The 12641-nt window shown below is 40.1% G+C and overlaps 1 protein-coding gene across 1 annotated transcript in view; it reads right to left on the bottom strand.

Annotated features, from left to right (window-relative positions):
- SLC39A9 (solute carrier family 39 member 9) overlaps nucleotides 1-12641 on the bottom strand; it is a 50412-nt gene that overhangs the window by 30744 nt on the left and 7027 nt on the right. Inside the window, exon 2 of the mRNA XM_004010748.5 lies at nucleotides 254-362. Within this exon, the coding sequence (XP_004010797.1) occupies nucleotides 254-362 (109 nt within the window). The remainder of the gene's footprint in view (nucleotides 1-253; nucleotides 363-12641) is intronic.

The following is a 12641-nucleotide window of genomic DNA, read 5'->3' as shown; positions in this document are numbered from 1 at the left end:
TTAAAAAGAATGATTGTCATTCTTAGAAAGCCTGCAATTCATGTGTTATTGCAAATAAATCTCCGTGGACTGAGGCATTCAATTCACAAACTGCTACTGACATGTTTATTGTCAAAGACATCAAAAGATATGCTTTGGCATATATTCTATGGCAAACGTGTGAACTGTTTTCAGAAAAAAAATATCACCAAGCTTCTCTTTTCAGCCCTCCACATCAATAACATAGCTCAAAGAAGGCCCATCTCTCTCTCACCCTCAAGAATATCTTCATAAAGTGCGTGCACTCCTTCAGGCACGATGACCGCCAGTGCAGTTCCACAGAGGAGGCCGGCACCCAAAACAGTCACCAGCTTTAGTCGCTCCTGGAAAGAAAACATAAGCTGTTGAAAAGATTGATGACTAAACAGGGGAAAAGTTTCGGTAGTATCTGCAATGAAGACGGTGAGCTGCTTATTTGGGAGGCCAAACTCTACCATGGCCAGTAAACATGAAAAAGGGTCGGCTTCATCAAAGTGTGCTCGGTCCCTTCAGTCGTGTCTGGCTCTTTGCACCCCCATGGACTGTGGCCCACCAGACGCCTCTGTCCACGGGATTCTCCAGGCAAGAATACTGGAGTGGGCTGCCATGCCCTCCTCCAGGGGGTCTTCTGACCCAGGGATCACACTCTTGTCTCTTGCTTCGCCTGGGTTGCAGGTGGATTCTTCATCTGCTGAGCCATCGGGGAAGCCCAAGCTTCATGAATAATAATGCCAATTAGAACAAGGAAATATCATTTTTAAGTTACCAGATTGGCAGTGATGTCGGAAAACTTGTCTACTACCCACAATAGGGAGAAGTTAGCATACTCATCTTAAACTGGAGGAACTGGGAGCTGCTGCAACCTATCTGGACCCCAATTTGGTAATTTAGATTTAAAGCCTCAAAAATGTGAATTCTCTGATCCAGCAATTTCATGTCTAGAAATTTTCCTAAGAAAGAAAAAACTATGAAAAGATGGCCACTGTACATATTAAGAATGCAAACCTGAAAATAATCTAAATGTCCAAGAAAGGAGATTAGCTAATAAACTTAAATACTTCACCAGAGCACCAAGTGAAAAGTGAAAATGTTAGTAGCTCAGCAATTAAAAATTATGACAGAGGTCTACTCATGGATACAGAAGATAATGACACGACTTCCCTGGTGGTCCAGTGGCTAAGAATCCACTTGCCAATGCAGAGGACATGGGTTTCATCACTGATCCGGTAAGATCCCATATGCCATGGGGCAACTTAGCCCGTGTGGCACAACTACAGAGCCCACACTCTACAGCCTGTGAGCTGCAGCTATTGCAACGTGCATGCTTGAGGTGCGGTGAGGTGAAGTCACTCAGTCGTGTCTGACTCTTTGCGACCCTGTGGACTGTAGCCCACCAGGCTCCTCCGTCCATGGGATTCTCGAGGCAAGAATACTGGAGTGGGTTGCCATTTCCTTCTCCAGGGGATCTTCCCGACCCAGGGATCGAACCCAGGTCTCCCACATTGGAGGCAGACGCTTTAGTGGCCAACGCAATGAGAAGCCCGTGTACCACAACAAACAGCAGCCCCCACTCACTACAAGAAAAAGCCCGTGCAGCAACGAAGATCCAGCAGAACCCAAAACAAATAAAGTTAATTAATTTTTTAAAAAGGCATGATATATTGCTACGAGGAAAAAACTGCTGGCAAACAATATGTATTGATAATCTCATAGTTCTTTTGAAAAAGTATACACATAAGCAGAACAAGTGTAAAACATTAACAATTTTGTCTTTATAGTTTATTAACATAATATGTAATATATAATTTATAAAACATTCATTTATCTGCAATGAACATGTAGTACGCATACAATGAAAAAACATATTTAGTTTAATACTAAAATGTCCTCTAGTTTAAAAAAAATGCTCGATTAAGATTGACATACTAGAGCTGTAGAGATTTAACGTATACCACTTTACGTATTTGGAAGTACACATCTATGAAACCATCATTAGAATCAATGCCATAAATGATCTACGGCTTTAATCCACTAATACCAGTTTTTACTTTTTACTCAGATTTCCTTAGGAGACTGTATCTTGACATAAAGGATATAAAGGATTATGTTTCAAAATTTCCTGAAGCAGCAATGTACCCTTCTTAGAGTCTTGGCAGGATGAAAAATAATCTTTAAAACTACAAGAGGGCATTTATGTTGCTTATGAAAAACTTTTAATAATTTTAACAGCATATCACGTATTCGCCTTTCCTATTCTGTTTTAGTTTCTTTTATGAGGTTAGCAAAAATAACAATGGCTGTATTAGTTCTGAAATACTACTGAAGCTGCAACTGTGAAGCTGTGGGAGTATACACACACAAGTACTGCCTCTAAGGGAGGTTCTTAGTTGAAAAGCTAGTAGAAATATTACCTGCTCCTTGTTTGGGAAGAAAGAAAGGACCCATATCTATTGTGTCTCTATTGAAAATGGGGGAACTATAGCTACAATGTCAGCACCAGCTAATACTTGCCCTATAGCAAGAGGGGAATCCCCTAAGCATCTAGGCCAGGTCAGCCCTTCACACATTCTGGATGGCTATTAATGACTTACAAACTGAGAGAGTTCTGAACGCATCCAGTGGTTGCGTTCTAATGGTATACAACTATAAAACTTGTATAAAAATGCTCCAATGGTTGGGGCATTGGCTTGGGAGGCAGAACTAACTCCATGTTCAAATTAGTTAACAAGTCAGCACCTCAACTTTTCTTCTTTAAAATAATATTTCCACACATCCTATGAAGATATAGGAGGCAACAGGAGAATGTGGTTGAAGCATTTTGGGAAAAGGACATCAAATAGCTAGTGTTCCTATTTTAATGTTTAATATTGAGCTATTCTAAGAGTTTGTCTTTTCCAAGTTACTAAACTCACCAAAGCACTGCTAATCACAGCATTCATTTGAGACCAACTGTCAGAGTATGGAGAACACAAGATGGAAACACAGCTCTGACATGGCAAGTAATTAGTCTTTTCATCATTCTCTCTAAACAATTCATAAAAGTCACCTTTGCTTAAAACAATCATGAATGTCAAGTTTTACTGCAAAGAAAGGACAAAAATAAGGGTAAAACTGCACCGGACTATCATTTCATTTGAGAGCCTTAGTTTCAGAACTCCACAATTCAAACTAATGAATAAATTACTAGGAAAGAAGACTGTCCTTTCAGCGTTTGACTATGCTCTACTCTGGGAAATGGAAATGAAAGATGCCTCAGCTTTGCAAATTAAGGAAAGATGAGAAGAGAGGAAAGGGATGTACCTAAAAGAGAAAGAGCTAATTGCCTTCAAGAATTACTTGGGTGGTAGCTCACATCATATACATGAAAATTAATTCCTGATGGATTATACACCTAAATATAAAACCTAAAACTCAAGGGCTGTTAGAAAAAAATATAGAAAATCTTGGCAATCTTGGAGTTGGCAAAGATTTCTCAAAGGACACAAAAAACAATTTTAAGAGAAAAAAATTCAACATCAGAATTTTAAATGTTTGCTGATCCATTAAGAAATGAATAGGCAAGCTACATACTGGAAGAAAGTACATATACCTGTACTGGAAATACATATATTTGTGGTGGGTGTTATGGTAACAATATGCACTCAGGCCCCTTCAGGTTGGAGACACCTGTTCCCCCAAGTGCTGGCAATGTTGCCTACTGATGGCTTTCAGCTAAGTCCCTTTGAGATACTGCCCCTGGGCCAAAGGGAACTAACTAACCTAAAAGTTATATTCCCTCCCCTCAAGCAGTCCATATCCAGTGACTAGCCCAACTTGCTGCTATGCAGATGCAGGTACAAAGCCTCAAGTCAGAATATCTCAGAAGGGCCATAAAGCTTCAGTGCCTTCTGTGGAGTGATCTGAGGCCTCCACTGCAACCAAATTACAGCTCAACTTCTTCATCTGCTTAATCCTGCTCATTCTTTCATAGGTTTTATTCCCTGGTGGCTCACGTGGCAGCCTGCAATGCAGGAGACCCAGGTTTGATCCCTGGGTCAGGAAGATCCTCTGGAGAAGGGAATGACTACCCACTCCAGTATTCTTGCCTGGAGAATTCCATGAACAGAGGAGTCTGATGGGCTACAGTCCATGGAGGTACAAAGAATCAGATATGACTGAGCAACTAACACTTGGTTATCCCAAGACCACCACCCAATAAACTTCCTGTAAACCTTTCTGCAAATCTTCTTAGAGTCTGTATTCTGGGGAACCCAACCTAAGCCACTGACGAAGCACTTGCATTTGAAATATAAAGAATGATTACAACTCAGTAAGAAACAAAATTAAAGTTAAAAATTAAACATAGGTAAAACACTGAACAGATACTTCACAAAAGATATATGAATGGCCAGTAAGCCCATGAAAAGATAAAAGATGTTCAACATCATTAGTCATCATTAAAATGCAAACTTATACTATAATGAGATACTTCTTCACACCCACTAGAATGGCTAAGATTAAAGAGACCAACAACACTAAATGATGATGGCAAGGATACAAACCAACTGGAACTCCCACATGCTGTTGGGCAGAGCATGAAATGACACACTCACTTCAGAAAACGGGTAGTCTCTTATAGAGTTAAGCCAGCAATTCCACTTTTGGGTATTTACCAGGAGAAATGAAAGCACATGTCTCCCCCAAAACTTGCATAAAAACGCTCATAGACACTTTACCAATATTAGCTATAAGAATACCACAGTTTATCCATTCTGCTATTGCTGGACATCTGATTCAGATTATGGCTAATGGGATCTGTGTTTGATATTGTTTAGATTTTGCAAAGTCGTGTCTGACTCTTTTGTGACCCCATGGATTATAGCCCACCATGCTTCTCTGTCCATGGGATTTCCCAAGCAAGAATACTGGAGTGGGTTGCCATTTCCTTCTCTAGGGAATCTCCCTGACTTGGGGACCAAACTCAGGTCAGCCAATGCATGTAGATTCTTTACCACTGAGCCATCAGGGAAGCCCAAGACCTGTATTACAATATCATTTTAAGGAGTCAGAAAAAAAAGAATTTGAGAATTTGGAAACAGAGATTTCTGAGGTAAACTTGAGTAAATCATCTCACTTTGTAATATTTCCTCAAAGGAAAGGCAGTGTGAGCTAAAATTACTGTATTATGTTTTCAGTCTACTTTGAAATTAGAGTACATACATTTATTTACCAAATGAAGTTAAACCTCCTATGCTTAACTAAGTTAGACAAACCTATGTTTGTTCTTGGAACTCCTTACACCAAAACTTTAAGTTCTGTGAAGGCAGAAACTTCTGTTTTTAATTTACTGTTGAATACTTAGTTTATAGACTAGCATCTTGAAAAGTTACGACCAACCTAGATAGTATATTCAAAAGCAGAGACATTACTTTGCCGACTAAGGTCTGTCTACTCAAGGCTATGGTTTTTCCTGTGGTCATGTATGGATGTGAGAGTTGGACTGTGAAGAAGGCTGAGCGCCGAAGAATTGATGCTTTTGAACTGTGGTGTTGGAGAAGACTCTTGAGAGTCCCTTGGACTGCAAGGAGATCCAACCAGTCCATTCTGAAGGTCAACCCTGGGATTTCTTTGGAAGGAATGATGCTAAAGCTGAAGCTCCAGTACTTTGGCCACCTCATGCGAAGAGTTGACTCATCGGAAAAGACCCTGATGCTGGGAGAGATTGGGGGCAGGAGGAGAAGGGGACGACAGAGGATGAGATGGCTGGATGGCATCATGGACTCGATGGATGTGAGTCTGAGTGAACTCCGGGAGATGGTGATGGACAGGGAGGCCTGGCGTGCTGCGATTCATGGGGTCACAGAGAGTCGGACATGACTGAGTGACTGAACTGAACTGAACTGATCTTGACACATAATAGATTCTTCCCTAAACATATACAAAGAGAATGAATTAAATATCCAGATTCATACAAGACACTCGGGACTTGGTACCTGCCATTCAACTGGCCCTTAATATCAACAAATATATAAATGCTCTGGAACCTCTTTAGAATACTTGTGTTGGGAAATAGGCCTAACATGTCCCTTAAAAGTGTAACCATATCTAGAATTTTCAGTGGTTATTTGATTTCAGAATTTATCCTTTGGTTCAAGGGGTATTAAAGTACATAAAATAAGGACATAATAGGATTCCACCACAGTAAATGTGAGGCAACGCAGTCATTTGTCTCATTAATGCAAATACCTTAAATGACATCTCTTTTTTCCAAGGAGTTCAAAACCTGTTTCAATCTTCAGCACTGTTTCAATCACTATTTAGTCACTGCTTCAATCTCCAGCAAAGTGATATGAAGATTATTTATTGTACGTAACTGATCAGCTTGATAAACGTGTAGTAACTTTCTCACAGCCACCTAATTATAGAGGGAACACTTCTGAAGGAAACAAAAAATCTAATAGTCAAAAAAATAAGCATAACTGCCATGGGTTATAGTTTCAATTTTTCTTTAAAATTTTTTTTAAACTACCTAAATCATTTTAGACTCAATTTATTTCAAATACTTGAGAGGTGGCTCCATGTTATTTGTACAGCTGTATTCTTTCACACAACTTCACAACTTGTTATTTAATCTCAGAACAGCATACATGTCAAAGTCAAAATGCTGACAAGTTCTCTCCTTTGCTTATGGAAAATCACTGAAAAGCTATATTTAAATGAAGAAGTACAAATTTCACATGTGGTTCAAGATGAAAAGAGTTCCCAAAGCAATAATATCTGTTGAACAAGTGAAATATTTACTCAAGAGAGGCATGAACTGTGCAATGCCATTTGTCTGGTGTTATCTCATTTTACAACTTCACGTCTGTAGCTAAGCCAAAGGACTGACCGGAAGTATTAATTAAAACAGCAGTTTGTACTCAGTGCCATTGAGCTATCAGCGTAGTGCAACTTTGAAGTCAATTTAGTTTTCTTGGCAGATACCAAGGTAGTTAAATGGTTTTTCTTTCCTGGCGCACAAAAACAGTCAATAAATTGCTTGGTTCAACTAAATACATGCCAATAATTTTAAAAGCTTTTAATACTGAAGATTGTTTATTTCAATCTCCCTTATACATGCTCAAGTTGTACTGAAAAACATCAACTGCAGTTTCCTAAAAAATGAAAGATGCATCCCTTATTATAAGACTGACCCCTTCAAAGCTGTAAGCACTGAAGGGATGAAATATCATGGGGCACAAAGTAACTCTTGTTGAAGCAATAAAGGCTTTCTCCATATTCTTACAAATAAACCTGCTTCAAGGAGACACTTCCTGATGTCAGTTTACCTACTACATGATCTGCTGCTAAGTGACAGTAATAGTAACAATAATCAAGAAAACTCAAATATGAACTTGATTCTTCAAGTCCTGACAACTGAGACAAGATGTCTAAAAGCTTCCTGCCTCTAAGCCGTGGCTCTGTGACACTAAGCAAGTTCAATATCCTTCTCTGGAAGACAGCATTGCCACTACTACTACTATCATGTAGGCATATGATGTTAGCACACTTAATACAGAGTAGCTGTCACTAGCACTTACCTCCAACCTCACTGGGAGCATGCCGTAAATGCTTCTAAGCCCCTCCTCCATAAGAATCACAATACAAAACCCAGATACTTGGATGGAAGTTCCAGTGAACAATGCTACGGCGTTACCATTATGCCAGTGGCATACAGGTTTCCCTTTCCTAAATTTATTTGCACAGGGGTAATAACAAGCAATACTCCATTGATGCTACTTCCTTCAATCTCGGAAAACAAGTTGCTTTTCTTTTTGTATGAGTCCTTTCTAAAAATAAAACGAAATCTCATAAGACTGCTCAATGTGACGACAAAAACAAAAACACACGGATGCATGGGAAAGACCTGGGAAAACACTGACAACGAATATTATTAATACACAAGAAGTTTGATTGAACTGAGAAAAAAATAATTTTTCTCTATCAAATTCAGTTCAGTTCAGTCGCTCAGTCATGTCCAACTCTTTGTGACCCCATGAATTGCAGCATGCCAGGCCTCCCTGTCCATCACCAACTCCCGGAGTTCACTCAAACTCACGTCCATCTAGTTAGTGATGCCATCCAGCCATCTCATCCTCTGTCATCCCCTTCTCCTCCTGCCCCCAATCCCTCCCAGCATCAGTCTTTTCCAATGAGTCAACTCTTTGCATGAGGTGGCCAAAGTACTGGAGTTTCAGCTTCAGCATCATTCCTTCCAAAGAACACCCAGGACCGATCTCCTTGCAGTCCAAGGGACTCTCAAGAGTCTTCTCCAACACCACAGTTCAAAAGCATCAATTCTTTGGCGCTCAGCCTTCTTCACAGTCCAACTCTCACATCCATACATGACCACTGGAAAAACCATAGCCTTGACTAGATGGACCTTTGTTGGCAAAGTAATGTCTCTGCTTTTGAATATGCTATCTAGGTTGGTCATAACTTTCCTTCCAAGGAGTGTCTTTTAACTTCATGGTTGCAATCACCATCTGCAGTGATTTTGAATCAAATTAGCAAAGTTTTAAAAATTAAAAATGATGGTACTCAGTGTTTGTGAGAATACAGTGTCATTTGCATTTGTTGGAAAAAATACATTAAGAAAACCTGGTAATATAGACTGAGACTCTTCTTGAGGATATTTATGCTGTTTAATCCTGTCATTCTACCCCTGAGGAAACAATCTGAAGTGTGGTCTTAGCATTACGCACAAAAATATCCATTCAACACTATTATCATTTTAAAAAAACCCAACGTTATCATGGCAAAAACTTGAAAACAAATGTATAATAAGAATTTCTGTATATAAAATAACTGAATGCAATGAAGACATGAAAAGGTGCCTATAGGGAATTCTCTGGCTGTGTAGTGGTTAGGATTCCATTCTTTAACTGCCCAGGGGCTCCGGTTCAAAATCTGTTTTTCCCAAGCCACAAGGTGTGGCCAAATGAGGCCAAAAGTGCCTAGAACATGTTTTTAATGAAAAGAATACCAGGTAAAAGAAGGGGGAATGCAAATATATATATATATGTATATACACACACACGCACATACACACTACATAATCAACCATATTAAAAATGCAAACATGCAAAAAAAATGAACGCAAAGAAGCAATGTTACTAGTTACTAACTAGTTACTAACCAATGTTACTAGTGATTCTCTAGTGGGATAATATTTTCCTTTCACACGTTATCATGTTTTACAAATTTTCCACAAAGAGACTCAATTATACAGCTAGGCTTAAAAATTTTTTATTTAGAGGGTATAAAAATAGTAGCTTTGAACTTAATAAAGCTTGAGGCTCTTCCCTTTCAAGGTCACTGTTAAAATCATAGCAGAACTTAACACATAAGTTGATACTGCAGCTATTGTTATTATACTGTGGGATTAGACAGCACAGTGCCCTTAATATGCAGATAGAGACGTTTTCCCCTTTTCAAAGTCGTTCTAAACAACAGTGCTTTGAAGTTTTGTAGCAATTTGAAATTTTTTCAGTCTCCCACTTGATGTCATGCTGAGACTTGTTTCCTCTACTTGCTGTCCCTCCCCTTCTATTGCTAGTTTGCTCTTTACTTCACAGAGAGCTTAGGAATCAGCAGTCCAGCCCGGAAGTTTGAGACTGGCAGCTCATAAACATAGGTGTTTTTGACCCACACAGCAATGTAATAGCAACCAAAGTATAAAATTTAGAAGATTCAATATTTTCCACTTCTGAAAAGCAGGAACATTTGGCAATGCCAGGGCTGGTGTCATTAAATGACACCTGCTCTTCTGTGCCACGGCTGACCACAGTTCTCATGACTCCCTGAGACCCCTAGGCACTGACCCTGGAGGTCAGCTACCACATATTGTGACCATTTTATCTCACTCCAGGGCTGATTTACTGTTCAGTCTCAGTAGTTATATGATTTTATGACCCATTGTGTGTGCGTGCTCAGTTGTCTCCACAACTGAGCTGTGTCTGCAACTCTATGGACTGTAGCCCATCAGGCTCCTCTGTCCATGGGACTTCCTAGGCAAGAATACTGGAGTGGGTTGTCATTTCCTCCCCCAGGGGATCTTCCTGACCCATGCATCAAACTTCCGTCTCCTGCATAGGCAGGCTGATTCTCTACCACTGAGTCACCTGGGAAGTCCCTATGACCCATTACCTTAGCTGTATTAGGGTTCAATTAAGAAATGAAAAAACATAAAGTAATTTGAACCATAAAAGTTTAACAAAAAGAGGAATAAAAAGTTAAATACCGAGAAAAATACTATACAGCAGGGAGACCAGTGGAAAAGCCCTGGCCTCTCCAAAAAAAAACATTCATGGTGACCTGGAAAGACAACCCCGAAGCAAGACCTTTCGGATTCCAAATTGCAGAGAAGTTTCATGATTTGGGGTAGGGAAGGGAGGAGTTTACCCATTATTAGAAGTCTATTCCAAAAGAAAAGGTTTTAAAATTATAATTTAGAAGACTTCCCTGGTGGCTCAGACAGTAAAGCGTCTGCCTACAATGCAGGAGATCTGGGTTTAATCCCCGGGTAGAACAAAGTTATAAAAATGAAAATCTTTAGAAAGTTTTCACAATCAATACTGAGAATAATCCTCAATGTTTTCTAAAGTTCTTATGTTCTAGATACATTGTTAAGCCCTGTGCTTATGTTATTTCCTTACATCCTCACAACAATCCTACAAGGCCATTTAACAGAAGAGAATTGGATGTTAAACAGTTTGCGCAACACTGATTTTGAACTACACGGTCTCAGTTCCTTTTGAAATAAGAGGCTGCCGTCTATGGAGTCACACAGAGTCGGACAAGACTGAAGTGATTTAGCAGCAACTTAGCAGCAGCAGCATTACTAATTACCTTAAAAACTTTATTGAGATAGGAGTAACACTACTTTCTTCTGGATATCTATGGATCTATACTAGTTTAACACATGAAAAAATGTGGCATTATAACCCAAAATGGTCTGCAACAAGTATAGGCTGTAGTAAAAAAAATCCGCCTGCCAATGCAGGAGGCAGCCTGAAATGCAGGACCTGCGGGTTCAATGCTTGGGTCAGAAAGATCCTCTGGGGAAGGAAATGGCAACCACTTCAGTATTCTTGCCTGGGAAACCCCACAGGCAGAGAAGCCTAGTGGGCTACAGTCCACGGGGTCACAAAGGGTCAGACATGGCTAAGCAACTAAAACCACCACCACCAAGTACAACATGAGAGAAGTCTTTGAAATATTTTATAGCAATATGATCATTACAACTATAGGAGTAGTTATATGTCTATTAAATCTCACGATACTGCATCTGGGCTTGTATTTTGTATGCCTTTTTTTCCATTTTATTTTCACAAGTATACTGCTCTGCAAAGGAATGGAAGTTAAAGATAAAACTGGTCAAGCAACAGAGTTTGAGGAGTGCTGCCCTAGAGCTCTGGGCAAATGCTTTGCTTTCTGTTACCAGCTCTGTTACAAAGAGGAGACATGCTCAGGTAAATGATAATCCTCAGATCACTGATCTAAAATCTCACTCTAGCCATCTGAACTTCACTCATCAGAGCACCTGATGAGCTGCGGTCATCCTAGATAATGTTTCACAGGTGGCTCAGCAGTAAATAATGTGCCTGCAATGCAGAGGGTGCAGGTTTGATCCCTGGTTCAGGAAGGTCCCCTGGAGAAGGTAACCCACTCCTGTCCATGGAGTCAAAAAAGAGTCAGACACGACTTAGCGACTAAACAACAACAAATAGTTAAGTTACAGGTGCTCAACCTACTTATATAGCATTTTCACTTAGAGCCAAAGAAAACTGCTCAACATCTGAATCTTAAAAACACAATGTAGTTGCTAAACTAGTGTGTCCAATTCCTTTATCCAACAAAACCTCATTTGTATAAAGCATGTTTCAGCTGCTTTTACAAGTTTCATTTTCCTCCTGCTCATATGCTGGAGAAGAAAATAACTTGATTCAGTTCAGTTCAGTCGCTCAATGGTGTCCAACTCTTTGCGACCCCATGAATCGCAGCACGCCAAGCCTCCCTGTTCATCACCATCTCCTGGAGTTCACTCAGACTCACGTCCATTGAGTCCGTGAGGCCATCCAGCTATCTCATCCTCGGTCATCCCCTTCTCCTCCTCCCCCAATCCCTCCCAGCATCAGAGTTTTTTCCAATGAGTCAACTCTTCACATGAGGTGGCCAAAGTACTGGAGTTTCAGCTTTAGCATCATTCCTTCCAAAGAAATCCCAGGGCTCATCTCCTTCAGAATGGACTGGTTGGATCTCCTTGCAGTCCAAGGGACTCTCAAGAGTCTTCTCCAACACCACAGTTTAAAACCATCAATTCTTCGGTGCTCAGCTTTCTTCACAGTCCAACACTCACATCCATACATGACTACTGGAAAAACCATAGCCTTGACTAGACGGGCTTTAGTCGGCAAAGTAATGTCTCTGCTTTTGAATATGCTATCTAGGTTGCTCATAACTTTTCTTCCAAGGAGTAAGCGTCTTTTAATTTCATGGCTGCAGTCACCATCTGCAGTGATTCTGGAGCCCAAAAAAATAAAGTCTGACACCGTTTCCACTGTTTCTCCATCTATTTCCCATGAAGTGATGGGACCAGATGC

Source organism: Ovis aries, chromosome 7, assembly GCF_016772045.2.
Source record: "Ovis aries strain OAR_USU_Benz2616 breed Rambouillet chromosome 7, ARS-UI_Ramb_v3.0, whole genome shotgun sequence".
NCBI classification, from domain to species: domain Eukaryota; kingdom Metazoa; phylum Chordata; class Mammalia; order Artiodactyla; family Bovidae; genus Ovis; species Ovis aries.
The sequence above is the reverse complement of the archived record's forward strand: the minus strand, read 5'-3'. Positions and strand labels throughout refer to the sequence as shown.